This window comes from Eutrema salsugineum, unplaced genomic scaffold (assembly GCF_000478725.1).
Source record: "Eutrema salsugineum unplaced genomic scaffold, Eutsalg1_0 scaffold_11, whole genome shotgun sequence".
NCBI classification, from domain to species: domain Eukaryota; kingdom Viridiplantae; phylum Streptophyta; class Magnoliopsida; order Brassicales; family Brassicaceae; genus Eutrema; species Eutrema salsugineum.
The window spans coordinates 8,024,271-8,045,705 of record NW_006256901.1 but is presented as its reverse complement, the minus strand read 5'-3'; the positions used below and the strand labels follow the sequence as shown (position 1 = coordinate 8,045,705).

Genomic DNA, 21,435 nt, shown 5'->3' with positions numbered 1-21,435 from the left:
ATAACCTGCAACACACCACATCTATGATACCATCTCAGCCACTCTTTACCAAAAGTTGGTATGAACAAACCCTGGAAGAGGACTTGCCAATTCCAGATGCAAATGGAGAGAAAGAAATGGCAGATGTCGAAATGGAAGCTGAATGTCAGAGGAATTTAAGTATCAACGATCAAAAGCTTATGGAGGAGGATAACTATGACAATCCCGATAACACTCTCTCCTCAACCACCGTGGAGGGTATCGGAGAGGATGAGGACTGGCTCAATGATGACGATCTGTATGATGAAGAGCAAATGGATGAATTTCTGAAAGGAGACGACCTGTTGGGGGATGATCTCGGGGATGAGGAGAAGGATGAGCCGATGATGGATGGAGAAATTGTGGTGGAGGAGCAACCCGGGAATCAGAGGCCGACATGGTGGAGAAGCCCTGACGTTCCCGCGCAGATCCCACCTTCTGAGGACGGCGCCGGAAAAACTGGTCGGAACTCAAGCAGGAGACACCGTATCCCGAAGTCGCCGGCAAATCTGGGTATCTCGCTCAAGAAACGAAATCTGATAAAAGGCTGATCTTCTCCAAAAGGCCGAGCTTCTCCAAAAGGAAAAGGAAAAGGAAAGGCCACTGGATCAGGCCCAAATTCATCAGGCACAAGTTCATTTGCTGTAAACTCTGGCAAGCCCAAGAATGACAAGTCTACAAAGGGGCCTAAGTCCAAAGGCCCATCTGCTCCTGGTTTGGGTGGAACCCAGAAACCAGCAAACCGGCCCCAATGAATGTGATTGGTTAGAATTGTCAAGGCGCGGGAGCCGACTTGACGAAAGATCACCTTGAAGAGCTCCACAAATGTTTTTTCCCTCGATTTTTATTTTTATCAGAAACTAAGAACAATCGGATATTTATGCAAGATATGCAAATGTATTTTGGCTATGACCATGTCTGTACCGTTGAACCGAGAGGTCTAAGCGGCGGTCTAGCCCTTTTTTATATGGATGAACCTTCGGTTTTTATTACTTTTTCAGATGAGCACTTGATTGATATAGAAACAACTCTAGACGGACATAAAATTTTTATGACTTTCGTCTACGGAGATCCGGTCGTAAAAAACCGAGACAGTGTCTGGGAACGACTTACAAGAATGAGCATCCACAGAAAAGACGCATGGTTCATGATTGGCGATTTCAACGAGATTACTGGAAACCATGAAAAACGTGGAGGCAGGAGGAGACCGGAATACTCATTCATTCCCTTTCGAACCATGCTAGACCACTGCGGAATGCTAGATTTCCCATATAAAGGGAACTCTTTTTCATGGGTCGGAAGGAGACGGTCGGGCAAAGTCAAATGTCGGCTCGATCGAGCTGTAGGGAACGGAGTATGGCAATCCACCTTTTCCCACACTATTGTGGAGTACCTTAGATTATGGGGGTCGGACCACCGGCCAGTGCTGGCTATGATACAGGTGGACAACCGAAGGAGTAATAAGTCATTTAGATTCGACAAAAGATGGCTGGGGAAACCTGGATTTAAAGAAGCGGTAACCTCCGGCTGGGGCTCTTTTGATGGCGTCTCACGTCGAGATTTTCATCAAAAGGTAGCAAACTGCCGTAAGAGTATCTCCACATGGAAGAAGTCCCTACCAACTAATTCAGAAAAAATGATAGACGCCCTTAAAGACCAGCTAGACGCAGCACAGGATGACGAAAGTACATCTTTTGAAGAGATAGAGGAGATCAGGAGAAAACTCAGTGCCGCTCTTCGTGAGGAAGAAATGTTTTGGAAACAGAAGAGCCGAGAACAGTGGCACAAGGCTGGAGATAAAAACACGAAATTTTTCCATGCTCTCACCAAACAAAGGAGGAGTCGAAACCGTATAGTCGCCCTGAGAGACAGCAATGGGAACAGGGTAGAAACCGCAAAGGGTATTGAGCGGGTTGCATCCCAATACTTTCAAGACCTGTTCACTTCATCACAACCCACAGAACCAGATTCGGCACTCCGGTATATTACCGAGAAAGTAACAGAATCATCCAATCAATTTCTGCTAAAGGAGCCCTCAGAGGCAGAAATTAAAAAAGCACTTTTCGATATCAATCCGGATAAAGCGCCCGGCCCGGATGGAATGACATGTAAATTTTATCAAAAATTCTGGCAGGAGTTCCGCCATGATATAGTGAATTTAGTCACCGAATTTTTTACATCGGGGTCCTTTGATCCTAGACTTAACCAAACAAACATATGCCTTATCCCTAAGAAAGATAAGCCCAGAGCAATGGTAGAATTTCGGCCAATAAGTCTGTGTAACGTAAGCTATAAGATCATTTCGAAGCTTATGTGTAACAGATTAAAAAGGGTTCTACCTAACTTGATCTCGGAAACCCAATCGGCCTTTATGGCTAGACGCCTTATTACAGACAACATTCTGTTGGCCCAAGAAAACTTTCATGCCTTAAGAACCAACCCAGTGTGTAGAGAAAGTTTCATGGCCATCAAGACAGATATGAGTAAAGCATATGATAGAGTAGAATGGAGCTTCCTTGAAGCCCTTATGATCAAGCTAGGATTCTCGGAAAGATGGGTTAAATTATTGATGTTCTGCATCTCTTCAGTCTCCTACCAAGTCCTTTTAAATGGAGAACCGAGGGGTAAAATCACCCCATCTAGAGGTTTACGTATAGGAGACCCTCTCTCTCCTTTTCTCTTTATCCTGTGCACAGAGGCCCTTATCTCACTCCTCAAGGGAGCAGAAGAAGAAAAGCGTATATCTGGGCTAAAAGTAGCCCAAGCAAGTCCACCAGTTTCACACCTCCTCTTCGCTGACGATAGCTTGTTCTTCTGTAAAGCGGAGCTTCAGCAGGGAGCTGAGATTTTCAGGATCCTTAACACATATGGGTCAGCCTCGGGACAACAGCTTAACCTGGGTAAATCCTCCATCATGTTCGGGAATCGAGTGGATCCAAACTTAAAACAAGGTATCAGGAATGCCATTGGCATTACTTCGGAGGGGGAATGGGTATGTACCTGGGTCTCCCAGAACAAATTTGCGGATCAAAAAAGAAAGTATTCTCCTATGTCCATGATCGCCTGAGCAACCGAGTCAACAACTGGTCCGCACGACTTCTTTCCAAAGGGGGAAAAGAAGTTCAAATAAAATCGTTTGCCCAAGCCATCCCGACTTACGTGATGTCATGCTTCCTATTGCCACAAGGGGTAACGGACAAATTACGTAGTGCCATTGCTAATTTTTGGTGGAGCTCAAAACCAAATAACGGTGGGATACATTGGATTGCCTGGGACAAAATCTGCATCCCCAAAGAAATGGGAGGTCTTGGATTTAGAGATTTACAAGATTTTAATTTGGCCCTTCTAGCTAAACAGCTATGGCGACTTATTTTATATCCCTCATCTCTCTTGGCACGGGTTCTAAGAGGCAGGTACTATAGACAATCAGACCCTTTAGAGGACCGGAATGTTTACTCTCCATCATACGGATGGCGCAGTATTATGGCCGCAAAACCATTCTTAAAAATGGGACTTAGAAAGACGATAGGATTGGGCCTAAACACGAGAGTGTGGAGTGAACCATGGATCCCTGATACCAGAGCTCGGCCGGCAATTGCCGTCCCAATCATGAGATATCGAGACCCGGGATTGTTGGTTTACTCTTTTATCCGGCAAGATACGAAACAATGGGATATCCACCTTCTACGACAATTCTTCCAACCGGAGGATGTGTCTCTCATCCTTGGGTTGAGACCTAGCCAAACTCGAACTTTGGATGGATATGCATGGAACCACTCGAAGTCAGGACTCTATTCAGTCAAGTCTGGATATGACCTGATCAGAAGAACGAGATTAGCTCAAGAAGACGGAACAGTCTTAGAACCGAGCATTACGGCCCTCAAAAGACAAGTATGGAAAGTCCGTACCCCTGGGAAGATGAAGCATTTTATGTGGCAAACTTTATCAGGGTGCATTGCTACATGCCAGAACCTCACTTATCGCCACTTGGGCTCGGACAGGAGTTGCCCCCGCTGTGGGGACCCCGAAGAGTCTATCAACCATCTTTTATTTCTATGTCTCCCGGCTTTACAAGTCTGGGCGTTATCGGACTTCCCGTCCCTTCCGGGCTTCTTCCTGAGTACCTCTATTTATCAAAATATGAGCTTTCTCCTTTTGGAAACAAAGGAGATAGGCATGACAGATCCACAAAAAGATGTCTATCCTTGGATCCTATGGTATATTTGGAAGGCACGAAACGATAAAATCTTCAAGGGGAGAGAAATCTCCCCGGAATATACTTTGATCCACGCAAAGGTGGAAGCGGAAAGCTGGAGAATCGCAAATCAATCAGAGGAAGACGAGGAAGTAGTTCAGGAACACTTCGTGCCTCTTCCCCCCTTGACACCTACACCCGGGGTTCTGCGGACTCTATTTTGCCGGATCGACGCCTCGTGGATTGATCACGGACCGGTCAGCGGCTTCGGATGGACCTTGGAAGACGGAAGAGGTGGAGAATTTTTCGGTCAACAAGGATGCCCCAGAAGCCTCTCCGCTCTTCATGCAGAGATGAATTGCTTACTATGGGCGATGTCATGCTTGAGAGAAAGACAGATTACTTCGGTTCTCTTTCAGACTGATTGTTTAGACCTTGTAAGCATGTCAGAATCTCCGGCGGATTGGCCAATCTTCAGGTCGGAGCTGGAAATCTTCGGAAACCTTCGTGGAAGCTTTTCGGAATTTGCTTTATCTCACATCCCTAGATCTCAAAACATCCGGGCGGATAGTCTTGCTAAAGGAGCCCGAGTTAGAAGCATCATTTTCTCCCATATCCATCATACCGAGCTAGTCGAAGAGGTTCCTCGGAGCCTTACTCCGGCTGGCCACACGTGATGTAATCTTGGGTTGCTGACAAAAAAAAATTAATAAATAAATATAATTCCAAGAGTCATTCTCTGCAAATTAATAAGGGTATAAGAGACCTTTTATTTTATTTCTTAATTTGTGTGAGGAATGTCAGAACGACACTCTTTGTGAAACGGAGGGAGTATCAAAAATTCTGGCAGAATTTCCGCCATGATATAGTTAAATTGGTGAAAGATTTTTTCGTTTTGGGATTTTTGATCCTAGACTTAATCAGACTAACATATGTCTTATCCCCAAAAAAAAAAAGCCAAGAGCAATGACGGAATTCCGCCCGATTAGTCTTTGTAACGTAAGCTATCAAATTATCTCTAAGCTAATTATGTGTAAAAGACTAAAGAGGATATTACCAGATCTAATTTCGGAAACTCAGTCGGCCTTCATAGCTAGGCATCTTATAACAGACAACATTCTGTTGGCACAAAAAAATTTTCATGCCCTCTGTACCAACACCGTTTGTAGAGAAAACTTCATGGCCATCAAGACAGACATGAGTAAAGCATATGATCGGGTAGAATGGAGCTTCCTTGAAGCCCTTATGATCAAGCTAGGATTCTCTGAGAGATGGGTCAGACTCTTGATGTTTTGCATTTCCTCGGTCTCATACCAAGTCCTTATAATGGAGAACCGAAGGGAAAAATCATTCCATCAAGAGAATTGCGGCAAGGAGATCCTCTTTCTCCCTTCTTCTTTATTCTGTGTACTGAGGCTCTTATCTCACTACTCAATGGAGCAGAGGAGGAAAAACGTATTTCTGGGCTGAAAGTAGCTCAAGCGAGTCCACCGGTTTCACACCTTCTTTTTGCCGATGATAGCCTTTTCTTCTGTAGAGCGGATATCCGGGAGGGAGCTGAGATTTTCAGGATTATTAATACCTATGGATCAGCCTCGGGACAACAACTTAAGCTTGGAAAATCATCCATCATGTTCGGGAATAGAGTGGACCCGTTTTTGAAGCAAGGTATCAAGAATGCCATCGGAATTTCATCGGAGGACGGCATGGGTATGTATTTGGGCCTCCCTGAACAAATTTGTGGATCAAAGAGGAAGGTGTTTTCTTATGTTCATGACCGCCTGAGTAATCGAGTCAATAATTAGTCTGCAAGACTTCTTTCCAAAGGTGGAAAAGAAATTCAAATAAAATTGGTCGCACAAGCAGTTCCAACCTATGTCATGTCATGCTTTCTATTACCCCAAGGAGTGACAGATAAATTGCGGAGTGCTATAGCCAATTTTTGGTGGAGCTCAAAGCAGAATAGCGGCGGGATACACTGGATTGCCTGGGATAAAATTTGCATTCTCCAGGATATGGGAGGCCTTGGATTTAGAGATTTACAAGATTTTAACTTAGTCTTTCTAGCTAAACAGCTATGGCGACTTATTCAGTACCCTTCATCCCTCTTGGCTCGAGTTTTAAGAGGTAGATACTATAGACAATCCGATCCTCTAGAGGAACGAAACGTCTACTTACCATCCTATGGGTGGCGGAGTATAATGGCCGCAAAACCGTTCCTGAAGATGGGCTTGAGGAAGACGATTGGATCGGGCCTAAATACGAGAGTTTGGAGCAAATTGTGGATCCCGGATCTTAAAGCTCGGCCACCAAGAGCCGCCCCGCAGATCGGATTCCAGGATCCGGGAATTTTGGTATATTCCTTCATCCATCAAGATACAAAGCAATGGGATGTTCCCCTACTTAGAGAATTTTTCCAACCTGAGGATGTCTCCCTTATCCTCGGGTTGAGACCTAGCCGTACCCGTACCTTGGATGGATATGCATGGAATCATTCCAAATCGGGACTTTATTCAGTTAAGTCGGGATATGATCTGATTCGAAGGACGAAGCTAGAACGGGAAGCTGGAGCGATGAGGGAGCCGAGTATCACGGCCCTCCAACGACATGTTTGGAAAGTCTGTTACCTGGAAAGATGAAACACTATATATGGCAATCTTTATCAGGGTGCGTTGCTACATGCCAGAACCTCACATACCGACATATGGGCTCAGAAAAACGCTGCCCTCGCTGTGGGGATCCTGAGGAGTCTATAAACCATCTACTGTTTTTATGTCTCCCGGCCTTACAAGTCTGGGCGTTATCAGATTTTCCGTCCCTTCCGGGTGTCTTCCTGAGTACCTCTATTTATCAAAATATGAGTTTTCTCTTTTGGAAAACAAAAGAGCAAGGCATGACAGATCCTCAAAAGGATGTATATCCTTGGATCCTATGGTTTATTTGGAAAGCAAGGAACGAGAAAATCTTCAACGGGAAAGAAATTTCCCCTGAAGACACCTTGATCCACGCAAAGAGGGAAGCGGAAAGTTGGAGATTAGCAAACCATCCTGAAGACGACGATGACGCTCACATTGAGGCGTTGGCCTCCCTTCCGACCCCGATATTGCTACCGGAGGTACCGCAGATCCCTATATGCCGGATTGATGCTTCTTGGATCAATCACGGACATGTTAGCGGCCTTGGGTGGAGTTTTGAGGATGGCAGAGGGAATGAGATTTTTGGACTACAAGGATGTCGTAGAAGCCTCTCGACTCTTCACGCCGAGATGGATTACCTTTTATGGGATATGTCATGCTTGAGAGAAAGACATATGTATTCAGTGCATTTTCAAACTGATTGTTCGGACCTTGTGAGTATGTGTGAATCACCAGCAGATTGGCCGTCTTTTATGACAGAGTTGGTATTCTTCCGTATACTTCACGAGAGCTTCTTAGAGTTCACTTTATCGCATATTCTGCGAATTCAAAATATCCGGGCAGATAGTCTTGCAAAAGGAGCTCGAACAAGAAGAGTTATTTTTTCCCAAATTGATCATACCGAGCCGGTCGAAGATAGTCCACAAACCACTTCTATGATAGGCCAAATGTGATTGTCATAGTTGGGTAGAGGAAAAAAAAATATTAATATTTTTAAAAAGCTTAATGAATTAAAGTTTAGAATTTAGGGATTAGAGTTTTAGGATTGAGAATTAATTCTAATTTCTTAAATTTTATATTTATTAACTCTAATCCCTAAATTCTCAAATTGTCAAAATCAATTTTGAAGAACAGATGGAGAAAGATACACAGATGTATGTGATCACTAATCAAAACTTGTTTATGTGCTACTGCTAGCAACATGGAAAAGCTATTTTCTGTACATAACACAATATTGCAGAACGCAACGAGTTTTAATAACTTTCAACCTCCTTCACATTTTTATTCCATTTTTCACATACTATCTCTTGTTAAGCTTCGCTTGCGCCAGACTCAGGAAGAAATCGATGAAAACCTGCTCGTAATCCGGCATCTTCCCGTACCCTACAATTGAATCCGCAAATCAATAACATTGACATTATCTGATGGAGCCACCACAGAGAGTTTTCATAAGAAGTAAAGAAACTTGCCAGGAAAATAGTTGATGTCAATGACATAAAACACATCTTTGCTCCCATGTTCTCTGATAATGTCTATGTTGAACAATCTAAGTCCCTACGAGCAGCAACACAACACAAATCAGACGCTTACAATGGGAAACAGCTATAGTTTCTATCCATTTATACAAAGCATTTGATTCATACCAATCGGCTTCTTAATTCTCTCACAAGCCCTTCGAGCAATGGATTTGGAGGTAGCTCTGCAGCAACAATTAACACATAAGCACACAAGTCCAATGCAATAAGTCTAATTATAAAGTGGAAAGGTAGACATCCTAACCAGCAACACGAGGGTCCAAGTCTGATTTGTCAACTGAAGCTGCAGCAGATGATACCCTTGGGAATTGAAATACACCAGCAACTTTTGATTTTTCAATGTTGCTTACATTTGGCAGAGAGAATCGTCGGACCACCCTTATCACATCACCAACAACAAAAACCTTGAAGAGAACTCCACCTTCAAGCATACAAGTGTGTCAAGGCCGCGTTACAGATTCAAGAGATATATCACAAGTGTAAGTAAATCCGATACCATGATTTACAAATTCTTGAAGAACCAAAGGGGGTTCAAGTTCTGCAAGCGAGAGACGGTCATAGGCTAAGAACAACTGATGTGACTTTGCAGTTCCATCGACCAAAAGTGGCTTTGCAACTGGACAAGTAGTAAACAAAAGAATTTTTTAATCAACTGTAAGCATATACAAACATAAGCATCCAAATAATAAATAAGAGAGCTGAGTTCCAAAGATTTCATAGTAGCCATTGGAGGGGAAGATGTTTCAGAATTAAAACTTTATATCTGAATATATATACCTAGTGGAAATTTTAAACCAGCTTCTTCAACTTCGTTAGCACTAGATGTTGTATCTTTTAAGACAACCATTTGTTTTGGAACACATATCATGCCTACAAAGGAAACATAACATCATTTCGTGAAAAACGTTTAAGAGTATCCTACTCTAAAGAATAAACAAGGATTGCAACTGTTAAATAAAAGGTACCATCGCATTCTGCAAGATTTAAATCTGCAATACCCTGGAGCATTGATTGTCGATTATATATACGCTGGATTGCACCTGGAGGATCAAGCACGGTCACTTCTGGATGTTTTTGCTGGTAATCCTACAAGCACACATAAGAGACGCAAACATAAGCTGCTTTTGTAAGTTATGGAACAGAGGATTTGATGGTACTGTGTAAACATGATGTCTCAGTTATCACTCATTTATTCAACACTTATCCTACTTTAATTGAATAAACGAACAAGGTCAGAACCAAGTTGCTGTACATTTCCAAGTTGCCATTTCTAATTGGTAAATTGACTGATACCATAGTTGTAAGAATCACATGAATGGATTCAAACTAGCATCAGTAGTTCCATGAACGAGAAAAATATTACAGGATAGGCAGACATGTTGTCGAACCTCAATAACCTCGTGCCACGCGTTTCCCAGTAGCTGCAAGCAAACAATCATATAATCGATTAAATCTCATGAGAAACTAAACTTTCCAACAACTGAAGGACAAAACCCCCGAGTATGAAACACTGAGCTAATGTAAATTTGCTTATTGTGCCACACAAACCTTATGCAGAACGACATCAAATGGACCTTGTTCCGAGAGTGGTTTTTCCTGGTCAATGGAAACAAAGGAAATGCCTTTTTGCCTATAAATAAGAATAATAGCTAAAAGTCAGCTTCTTCTTTAAAATGCTGCAGGAAAAGAACGACAGAATAAGAAAGCTAACAATTAAAGAAAAACAACATCTCTTAATCCCTTTTGATCAGCAAATTAAACACTATTGCCAGATCTTTCTTTTAAGAGGTTTATAACTAAAAACATCTACTATTTTAAAGAGAACTGTGTACTGTTTTGACTAGTCTACACAAGTAGCTAAGAAGATATCCAAAAGAAAAAGTAAGAGACACAAAAATATTTAGTTTTTAAATCATAAGTCAAACCCTGAAAGACATTTTGACCTTCCAAGTGGAACCTAAAGGATTTATATAAAGGAATATTCCCACAGAAACAAGAGATTCCTAATGCCACAAACACTCGATTATGGATAAAACATGGCAAATGGCAATCAAACCAAATACAGAAACAGTGACATCCACTACAATCTACCAAACTGACCATACACATGAACAACAACAATCAGGGAAAAATGCCAAAACTCGGAAAATTCTTTTAAAAGAACAATCAAAATGTAAAATGACACATGACATAAATCAAAGTAACGATAGTTCCCACTGAGTGTTACACAATTCTTCGAGTGCAGAGAAAGATGAAATCAAGAAATGGCTTTTAGCTTCGTACCTAGCAAGAACTTCAAGCTTGGGTTGCAAGAAACTCTTCTTCTTCTTAGTCGTCAGTGCATACCCAATAACAAGTTGCTTCTGCCGCTGCTGAGCTTGTTCAAACGACGTCGTATCAAGAACCACTTCGTCGTCTGTTTCATTTCCTCGAGGCACCATGTTATCCCCTTCCACTCTCATACCTAATTTCTTCAAATCCCCAAACACCCGACTCAATCTCCCCAAATCAATTTCGCTAATACCCACAAAAAGATTCCTCAAAAGATTCTTTCTTTCTCCGTTAATAAACGCAACGGGTAAATTTGGGGAACTGCTTCTTCGCCGGAAGCAAAATAGCGAACGATAACAAGAGAGAAAGATGATATCGAGTATCAAATCGGAGTCTCGGAGACGAAGAATCAGGGAAGAAGGGGAGAGGGAGACTGAGATATAACGATGAGTCAAATCCGAAATTGAAGAGAAGAAAGGGTTTCTAATTTCTAATCGGAAGCAAATATTTATAGAGAGAAGGAGAGATTTTAGGTGAAAATGGTTTCGTTATGAAGGTTTAGAACCTTTTGATACCGGGAGATTTTTTTTTTTTTGGGTTCTCTGCAACTCTCTTCGGCTACCCACTGATACTGCTGGGCCTTTTATTTCCCACCTGGCTCAAACTTTTTTTATTTTATTTGTCAAATGGCACGAGCTTACTAAATAAAAGTGAAATCCTGTATACATTAAATAGGAAGAATTTAGAGGCCATATTGCTGAGGTGTCGCTTCCACAATTTTTCTAAGCCTTTTTTATTTAAATAATTCATTCTATTCCACCTAATTCTTTTTCTTTATTTAGCTCCCTCGGCCAATTACATTTTAAATTCTTAATTACTTATTCTTTATGTATTTTCCTTATTTAATTCAATTATATTCTTTTTATTTTTATTTTAAAATTCATCATTTTAATCGCATCTACTTAATTTATAACACAAAAAGGTACATAATAATTTAAATTTCAATGCAATCGAATGTAAAAAATCAAAATATGACAAACGATTACTATGTTTAATTTATTAATTTTTTTTCAAAATCTTCTATACATTAAACAATTAGAATTTAGAGTCTATTTTTCTGAGGTATCGCTCCCACAATTTTTCTCAGCATTTTCTAATTAAAAAAAATATTATATTCTATATTTTGTTTTCCTTATTTAGCTAATTCGTACAATTATTTGTGTAATATTTTATTCTTTATTTTTATTTTTTAAATTATAATAAAATATACCAGAATATTCCTCCAAATCAATTAAATTCAAATCATAAAAAAACTTTTTTGTTGGAGAACCATTTGCATAATTTAAACATTTATAGATAGGTACGTACTTTATATTAAATTTAAAAATAAATATAAACCTATATTAACCTATCATTTATTTTTTTCCCTAAAAAACGTCATTCCAGTAATTATTTTTTTAGTATTTGAATTTATTTGTTTTTATTCCATTATTATTTGAATTTGAATTAGTTTCTTAGATAAACAAAAGTACAAAACTCTAAAATAAAGTAATTATTAATCTAACATATCTATTAATTTTGATTTATTAGAAAGAGAAATAGAAAATTGAGTACATTTAACAACAACATCTTATATATAAAAATTGCTCAACTTTCTCTATATGATTGACACATCAGCATGTGATAGGTTGACATCTGTCTTTAAATTTTAATTAATAAATTTTAATATTAATTTTTAAAACACTTAAAAAATATGAAAAGTTTGTTTTATTAATTGACTCTTAATTAAAGATGTTAAACAAAAATTTATGTTATAACTAATTAAAAATATTGATAGATATGTATTTAATTTTTATATAATTGTAGATTACTTAATAATATTTAGATTACTTAATAATATTCAAGATGTATTTTAAAGTAATTTTTTAAAATGATTTATAATAAAATACTGACAAGTAACAAATAAAATGATGATTATATTAATTTTATTTTTTTAATTAATTGACTATCAATTAATATTTCTGTAAATGTTAAACAAAAATTTATGTTATAACTAATTAAAAATATTGATAGATATGTATTTAATTTTTATATAATTGTAGATTACTTAATAATATTTAGATTACTTAATAATATTCAAGATGTATTTTAAAGTAATTTTTTAAAATGATTTATAATAAAATACTGACAAGTAACAAATAAAATGATGATTATATTAATTTTATTTTTTTAATTAATTGACTATCAATTAATATTTCTGTAAATGTTAAACAAAAATTTATGTTATAACTAATTAAAAATATTGAATGATATTTATTAATCTTAATATAACTTTAAATTATTAAATAATATTCAATATGTATTAATATTTTATAATTTTTTAGAATACAATATTAACAAATAAGTTTGAAAATTTTGAAAAGAAAAACCCGCACGTAACGTGCGGGTATTCACCTAGTTATCTAACAAAAAACTATAATGGCGATTTGTTTGCTATAATGGAGGGATCATCTATTTTTAATTAAGTTAATACATTTTTTTTTTTTGTCAACAGCCTAGATACCTAGAACGGTTCAGAACTCCAAACCGGAGGTACCGAGTTAACATACATAACATCATGTGGGTAGACTCGTGCATTTCGTGCTAAGTTGTCTGCCTTAATATTCTTTGCGCGCGGAATGTGTGATATTGAAAAAAAGGTGAAAGCCTCCTTACTCTTCACAAACTCCTCTAGATGTAAATCAAAAGCTGGCCATTCTTCTGGTGTCGACACCATCGTCACCAATTCAGAACAGTCTGTTGCGAAAAGCTACCTCCGTCTTCTGGTTTGCAGTCATGCATAGCATAGCCCAGATAAGTGCTTCTAGTTCAGCATGTAGTGGTGATAAGCTTCGTCGTACATTCCTTGCTCCTAGTATTTTCTCCTCCATTCCATTTTTAAAATAGTACCATCCAAGGCCAGTCGCTTTGTCCGTGTCTTTCCAAGACCCATCTACATAGCACCACCCCCCCTCATAGCGAGAGGTGATAGAAGGGTTGTATGCCATTTGCAGTTGGGGTATCGATTCGCTCTGTTGGGCTTCTTCCCAAAGTTTGGCTTCCGTTTCTGCAATCCGTAGTGTCATTTGCGATTAAGTTAATAAATTCATAAATCAAGAATCTTATCAAAAATGGCGATTTGCTATAACTGAGGGATACAATATTTTATTTTAAATTATTTGTTTCCAAATATTATTTCTGGTATCAGTTATCTAAATATTATATTATTTCCTAAGTTTTAGCCTTAAATTACTCGAGATTATATAGAAAAAAAATCAAAATTTATTCAGTTTTGGTTAGTTATGATTACTTCTTTCAAAAATGAATGAGATTTTGTTCAAAAAACTATTTATGGCGAAGAATAATATATCCTAAATTACTTTGTTTCCTTATATGTAGCCATCAATCTCACTGCTAATTAATTTTGAAATATTTGAACAATATATTTGAACAATATTAATCAATAAATATTTTGATTTTATTTTTTTAAATTGAACACCTTCTCATGTACGCTTCCTTCTCTATAAATCTACATTTTACCGGTGTCATTCTCATCATTCTTTTCTCTTTACATATTTTCTTATGTAGGTATTTGATTCTATGTAGGTATGATTGACGACTCGGTGTTGATATACTCAGCATATGAGACAATAGAGTCTTGATAAATCAAAATAATCTGTATTATTCCATGAATATGTAAGTTTTTTTTCAAGTTTTATGACAAAACTTTCTTTTATAGGTTAAATTATTTCTTCCCTATTTTTGTGACTTTAACATGATTTAATCATTAGATGGAAGCCAGGCGTATTAGATCCTGCTTTTTCACCATCTCTATCATGAAAATGTTAATCTTTTTGTTCGATTTATCTAACTATAATCTTAAATAATATGAATAATTTTGTTGCTTCATAAACAAACAAATCATGAGTAAGATTTTTTTTTTTTGATATGTCAACAGATTACAACTATATGAGATGTGGTTGCCTCACCACCGCGAAGATATTCATTGGTGACACCCTTTTTTATTGATACACCAGAAAAAAAAGTGGAAGGAACACTGGTAACTTTTCATGATTAATAGTGTATTTTAAAGTACATACAAATTTGAATAAAAACAATTATACCATCGTAGTTAGTATGCAGGGTATATACTCTTTAAACTTTTGATTCAAGTTTTATTAATTGGTATATCTGCAAAACATGGAAACTTTTCAAAAAACTTACCTAAAATACCAATGATATTTTTTGAAGAATTCTACAATTTCAGAGTATATGTTTATTATGATAAAAAAATTATTCGAATAAATATATTATTGCGAACTAAATTAATCGAAATTACCTTAATCTATCTTAACATGTTTAGTTATTACCAAATATGGTTGTTTACATCTCAATCATTTTTTTTTTATTCTGAATTTCTATCTAAAACAATCAACCAGGTATTATTATAACTCGAAAAATAGGAAAATATTTATGATTTTAGTTTTTGTTAATATTTTTGTGCTATGGTTTTGGTAAATAATAACTACATTCAATATTTTGTATTTATCTATCTTCATTTATAATATTATGTTTTCCATTTATTTGATTTGAATTTATATTTATTTATTAAATCTAAGCCTCTATATTATAAGCCTATATAAGTAGTTTATTGGTTTTTTTCATTCTCATTGTTTCTATTTTACCTTCTTTTTTTGCGTGTTTAAAAATTTTAATCCATTTGATATTTTTGTTTTTCAGTTATTTTTCTTCTAGAATCAGTGTGTTTTTACACAGAGGTCGAATATAATGTTAGTGCAACGAGAAAGAAAACCATATGTGGCATATGTCTTCACATTATACATTTGTTCAAAAGAGAAAAAAAATTTCAACATTTATAATGTTTTGAGTTTTGTGGAATTCTTAATTAACTTCCTTTGATTTGCTCATAGGATTATTCTCTTTAATTATTTTACTGTAAAAATAATGTTTTGATATCTCAGTAGCTCATAGTTTATTCTTCTATATTTAAATTCTCTAAAGTGGAGTTAAAAATGATTGAACTTGTATATCGGACAGGAGTAAGTCCAATTATAATTTATGCCTTATGTAAGTCAAATCTTCCATTACACTGAATTTGTAAGCATTTATGTGTTTTAGAGATCATTTTTGTACATTTCTAAACTATTTTGATAATGTGCTGTTTGAATTTCTCTAAAACAGACAAAAACAAACTATTTTTTGCTAAAATGCAAATTGTTTTGTCTTCTAATTCTAAATTTATCGATTATTAATGTTTGTTATTGTAGTCTTACATGTGGTAAAGTTTTCCAGGTAATTGATATTTTTCTTCTTATTCCATATGTTTTATCTAAACGTTATGATCAATTTTTTTTGTATTTTGTTTTAGAATATTCTAATGTCATTGCTAGAGATGAACTTTACTATTAAGTCAAAACTATTTATGAAACCCAACTGAAAAAGAAGTCAAATTGGAAATGTGCAACTCCAAGCCCATCGAAGATTCAGTCTTGTCAGTTCTCTCTTCCAACAAAATTTGAGCATCTCACATGAAGCAACTAACGAATTATTATTGAGCAATATTGATGCTTCTGCAAGTAGGACACTTATTAATTCCCTTCTTGATTGTATTGTCCTATAAATGCAAAACAATTGTTATTGCAAAAGTTAAGAAATAAAACCATCTGACTTTGTTTCATTTTCTTCACTTGCTTTAAGGTTTTATTTTACTATTTAAATGTTTTTATAGTTATTGGTGGATTGAGCTGGAATATTGAAGATTGGTCTCTCTCTATTAATGGAGTTTTGATTTTTCATTTCTTTTTATAAAACATTCTTTTTCATTTTTCTAAAAGGTCTAATTTAGTTGGCTTTTATAAAATAAAAACATCTCATGCACAAAAATGCGAAGTTAGATTGTACAAAATTTATGTATTTTTTTAGACTTTTAAAAGTGTATAACTTTTGATTGGATATATTAGAACTTTAGAATTTCAAAGTAAACTAAAGATCTTTAATGTTTTACTTTTAAAATAAAAGAATGTTTTTCAAAGTTTCACACAGAAAAATGATAAAGATGGTGACAAAAGAACATTTTAAATATGAAATTACAAATGAAAAATTGATAAGAGAAATTCGAGGTTAATTTTTTGTATAACCAGTATACAGATGATAATAGTTGAGTTATTTTTTTATGTATCCAATGAATACTCACCCTACCGGTAAGACTTTAACTCATTAGCTTGCGCTTGATTCAAAAGTTTTTGATGATATATGACTTATACAATTATTCTCAGCTAGAAGTTACTCACTCTATTAGAGAAGTGTTTCATATAAACTTTAATTTTATGCTGTTAATATATTTTTAGGAAAATGTTGTAGAGAATATGACTTTACAATATTTTTTATCTATTATATATTCGAACTAAAATAAATATTTTAATCTAATAACGGAATATTGAAATTTAATAAAGGAAAAATAGTATGGTAAAAATGACATTCAGAAATTTGAATTTATGTTGACGAATCACTATATATTAAAACAGAAATGACTAGATGAGGAATATGTCTTTACGCATCTACATGTTCCTCGACAAAATGAAATCAATCATATCATTTTCTTAGGACTTAAGCTTAACCTTAATATGATATACATTTTTACCTTTAAATATTGCTTGGTTTGTTAATTATCTTTTAGAAGTTTTTGTTTAACCATTAAGCTTAAGAATTGTGATCTAAAGGTTTTGAGTTTAGTGATTTAGATGAGATATGGAAGAAGTTTACTTTGTTGGAGCAAGAAGTTAAATAGAGAAGGAAACACTCTAATTTACACTTCATTTGCAGTATAAACTAACCAGACATTTATCAATGTACACAAAAGAGAAAAGAAAGAAACGTTGTTTGGTCTTAAGTTCTATGTTGGTTGTTGACTATAATTTTATTGTTTTTCTTTATTTGGAATTATATAATCTATATTTTTAAGGAAATATTGAATTTTTTTATGATTAGTTTGTTTGCCTCCATATGTTTTACGACGAATTCTGGTTTACGACGATTGTTTTACGACGATTTTTCATTCGTCGCTAATTCGATGTAAATGCCGTTTTACGTCGATTTTACGTCGATATCTGCCGACATAAAACCCGATCTTTCTTGTAGTGCATCTTCTATAAAGCCATTTGCGTGCACTGAAGCAATGTAGAAAAAGATTTCACACATTTTTCTAATGCAGATTGAGTTTGATCAAGGCTAGAGACACCAACTACGTCAACTCGAGTGGAAGAAACAGAAAGAGAACCCATTCGTGTGGGAATAATATTGAGATTCAAGCCAAGATCGGTGCCTTTGAATGTAGTCGACGATTGGGATGGATCCTCCTATATTATTTTGATCTCACATTTAATTTTATAACTCAAATAAAAATACACTAAAAATAAAAATTCATATCAATACTATAAAATGCTCAAATACATCAACTACTAAATACTATTTAAGTCATTATACTACTTTATGATATTGGACTAAATGATAACAATAATCCATGCACAGCACGAGTACTATCCTAGTACACATGTAAATGCTTAGGAAATACCACCAACCAAATGATATACTTTTACGTATTTGAAAATATATCAATTGTTTAAGATTGTTGGGATAAAAACCTGATTTGATAATATGGATTTAATAAACAGTCGATAAAAAGGCTTGATATAGTGAAAAGTCTTAGACTGACTAAATGACAACCAAATTGATTCTCAGTCTAAGTGTATGATCTCTTAATTATTTCTTTTCACAGAGATAGTTTTGCCACTTAGTGTATAATCTCTTAAGTATTTCTTTTCACATTTTACCAAATTAATAAGCCATTAGGTTTGATTAAATTTGGTCCAATAATCTCCCACATGAATAGTAATAACTCTAGACATACGAAGACCGGACTGACTCGATAAAATAGACTTGGCTAGACTAAACGCGATTTGACTAGACTTGATATACTTTCGAGAGTATAAACAAAAAATCAATGTGTTTGAGATGGTATTGTGTTTCAACCTTGAACCACTCAATGTTAATATCGGTCGGGCTTACTTGGCCAGGAGGTAAACATGATGTCTTGAACTACCTGGATTTTTATGTAAACCGAGACAAACCGAGACAGCAGGTACAACCTAGTTTCATTTTCTTGTAGAATTTAGTTCTCTATTATGTTTATTCTCCGAGAAACAACCTCATTTCACACTCACTAGGTGATTTTTCAATAGTCTTTGTTTTAAAAAGTGTTTTGAACACTCCACTGATATATCAAAGCTATGTTCTTATCATTTAAAGCTATTTTTATCTTTGTAGATATACAATGAGCATTGTATGTGAGCACTGTTTATCATCTTGGGAATTAGGTAAAGACAATAAGTCTTTCAGTGCATTAGATTTTGTTTGATTTAGTTTTTCCTTTTGAACCTAAAATCTTGGAACTCCAGTCATGTAGGTGGGGTGTCCATCAAACACCCTCTTAAGTCATAGGCTTTAAACTCATTCCCTTCGATGATCTTAGAACTTGATCACCAGCTAGACTCTTGGTAAATGGATCTGCTAGGTTATCAGCTGATTTTATGTAATCTATTGAGATTACTCCAGTTGTGACCAAGCTGCTAATGGTTTTATGTCGTCTTCTCATATGACGTGATTTACCATTATAGAGATTATTCAGTGCTTGGGTGATGCTGATTGACTATCACAGTGTACATGTATTGTCGGGACCGGTTTCTCCCACATTGGAATATCTTCCGAGGAATTTTGGAGCCATTCAGTTTCCTGTGCAGCTTTATGTAAAGCTAGAAATTCAGACTTCATGGTTGATCGGGCCAGTAGAATTTGTTTAGAAGATTTCCATGATAATGTTGCACCTCCAAGGGTAAAGATATATCCACTTGTAGATTTAAAATTTTTGGTGTTGGATATCCACTTTGTGTCACTGTATCCTTCCAAAATTGCTGATTCTCTCCCATAGTTTAGCCCATAAGTTTTAGTGTATCTTATGTAGTTTAGTACTCGAATTATGGCTAAAAAATAAATACAATGTATTTTGGTCATCAACATGTTTTGAATTCTATATCTCACAAAATAAAAAATCTATTAGTTAATAGGAGAGTTTTCTCTCTATTTAGGGTGTTCACATCAGCCAAAAAAAATAAAATTAATGATTTAATTAATTTATGCAGTTTAAAATGATAACTATTTTTTATTTTAAAAAGAAAGAATATTAATACTAAAGTTAATGCCTCAACTAATTGACATATTTTTTATAATTAATATTTTTATAAAAAAAGAAAAAGAGTAAAAACTTAGAAAAAATTTGGAAAAAATGATGATGGTAAAAAAAAGTCAAAGACGATGAAAAATAGTAAGAAAAACAGGAGAAAGAGAAAAAACCAAAAAATAAAGAAAATGATGAAGATGAAGATGAAGATGAAGTATAAGAGGAAGAATACATATACAAGATAAGTAAGAATAAAAGATAGAAAAAATCGGAAGAAGAAGACGAAGAAAACTTGAAATAAAAGAAAAAAAATAAGAAAAAAAAACGAAGAAAACAAAAAGGATAAATAAGAAAAAGTAGAAATCAAAGACGATTGAAAGAAATATGAAAAGAAAAGATTAAAAAATGGAGGGAAAAAAAGATGAAATTGATGAAAGAAATTTTGGAAAATATAAAAAAAATTTATTTAAGATGAGGAAGGAGACCAAATGAAAATGACAAAGTATAAAAATGTGAAAATGTAGAATACAGATAAAAAAAACCAGAAAAATAAAAAGACGAAAACAATAAATAAGATGGATTAGTTTGTTTAAATAAGATGGATTATAAATTTGGTTAATGTGAATAGAACGGAGCCTTGGTTCTTTTTACCGCTCGCCTTTGCCCTTGGTTCTTTTTTCTCCCGCCCTTTTTCGTGCTTTAGTGTTTGACTGTGTTCAAGCCCAAACGTAAAGTAGCATAAAAGATAAATTATTAGTAATCTATAAAAGAAAAAAAAAAGTTCTAAACAAGAAAGAGAAAAATATCTAAAGATGGGGAAAACGAAGCGATACTGGTTACTGAAAACAGAGCCAAGCGAGTGGTCATGGTCAGACCAAGAAGCGAACGGCGGCATCAGCAAATGGGACGGCGTCAAGAACAAACAAGCCCAGAAGAATCTCAAGTCCATGACTTTAGGCGACCTCTGTTTCTTCTACCACTCTGGGACAAAATCGAGATGCGTTGTGGGCGTTGTGGAAGTGACGCGTGAATGGTACTCCGATGATGATGATAACGGAGAAGGAGCGGTGGATGTTAAAGCTGTCGGAGAGATGCGGAGATTTGTTGATTTAAAAGAGATGAAAGGAGAGGAAGGGATTAAGGGTTTTGTTTTGTTTAGACAGCCGAGGTTGTCTGTTGTTCCGGTGGAGGAGGATGCTTGGACACGGATTTGTAAATTGGGAGATGGGTTTTGTGGAGATGGTAAGGAAGATTGTGAAAGTAGCGATGACTCTTGAATTATGTTGCTTTGGTTGGTTTTGAGATTGATTTTGAATTGGATCTATTTTTCTTTGTATATGCGATAGATTTTAAGTTAATTACGGTTTGGTGTTAGTGTTATAATGAATGTTAACAAGGTGGTCACGCCATGAATGTTCATCTTTGTTTTGTGTTGTGTGGCGCATTCTATCGAACATATGGTGTGCAAGCAACAATGATTTTGAGAAA

General features: G+C 35.6%; 3 protein-coding genes across 3 annotated transcripts; 2 read left to right on the top strand and 1 right to left on the bottom strand.

The window, feature by feature from the left end:
* Positions 1-684: 684 nt before the first annotated feature.
* Positions 685-4,890, top strand: LOC112089817. Its single transcript, XM_024160573.1, has 4 exons — positions 685-732; positions 788-1,787; positions 1,980-3,014; positions 3,206-4,890. Exons 1-4 carry the CDS (start codon positions 685-687, stop codon positions 4,888-4,890), a joined length of 3,768 nt encoding a protein of 1,255 aa, XP_024016341.1.
* A 3,070-nt stretch (positions 4,891-7,960) lies between these two features.
* On the bottom strand, positions 7,961-11,277 carry LOC18026300 (inositol-tetrakisphosphate 1-kinase 2). Its single transcript, XM_006409583.2, has 10 exons — positions 10,668-11,277; positions 9,933-10,014; positions 9,773-9,805; positions 9,350-9,470; positions 9,162-9,254; positions 8,881-9,000; positions 8,629-8,805; positions 8,493-8,548; positions 8,319-8,403; positions 7,961-8,232 (listed from the first exon to the last, which is right to left on the bottom strand). The coding sequence occupies exons 1-10, from the start codon at positions 10,844-10,846 to the stop codon at positions 8,150-8,152; spliced, it is 1,029 nt and encodes a 342-aa protein (XP_006409646.1). The 5' UTR covers positions 10,847-11,277; the 3' UTR covers positions 7,961-8,149.
* A 9,482-nt stretch (positions 11,278-20,759) lies between these two features.
* Positions 20,760-21,305, top strand: LOC18026176 (thymocyte nuclear protein 1). Its single transcript, XM_006409582.2, has one exon. It carries the CDS (start codon positions 20,760-20,762, stop codon positions 21,222-21,224), a length of 465 nt encoding a protein of 154 aa, XP_006409645.1. The 3' UTR covers positions 21,225-21,305.
* The last annotated feature ends 130 nt before the right edge of the window (positions 21,306-21,435 follow it).

Bases quoted from the DNA above. Each gene is read 5' to 3' on its own strand.
- LOC112089817 (XM_024160573.1), top strand. From the start codon at position 685: ATGACAAGTCTACAAAGGGGCCTAAGTCCAAAGGCCCATCTGCTCCTG. The intron at 733-787 runs GTTTGGGTGGAA...GTGATTGGTTAG, and splicing joins CAAAGGCCCATCTGCTCCTG to AATTGTCAAGGCGCGGGAGC. The intron at 3,015-3,205 runs GTACCTGGGTCT...TATTGCCACAAG, and splicing joins TTCGGAGGGGGAATGGGTAT to GGGTAACGGACAAATTACGT.
- LOC18026300 (XM_006409583.2), bottom strand. From the start codon at position 10,846: ATGAGAGTGGAAGGGGATAACATGGTGCCTCGAGGAAATGAAACAGAC. The intron at 9,255-9,349 runs GTACCTTTTATT...TTTCCTTTGTAG, and splicing joins AAATCTTGCAGAATGCGATG to GCATGATATGTGTTCCAAAA. The intron at 8,549-8,628 runs GTTAGGATGTCT...TTGTTGCTGCAG, and splicing joins CTTGGACCCTCGTGTTGCTG to AGCTACCTCCAAATCCATTG.
- LOC18026176 (XM_006409582.2), top strand. From the start codon at position 20,760: ATGGGGAAAACGAAGCGATACTGGTTACTGAAAACAGAGCCAAGCGAG.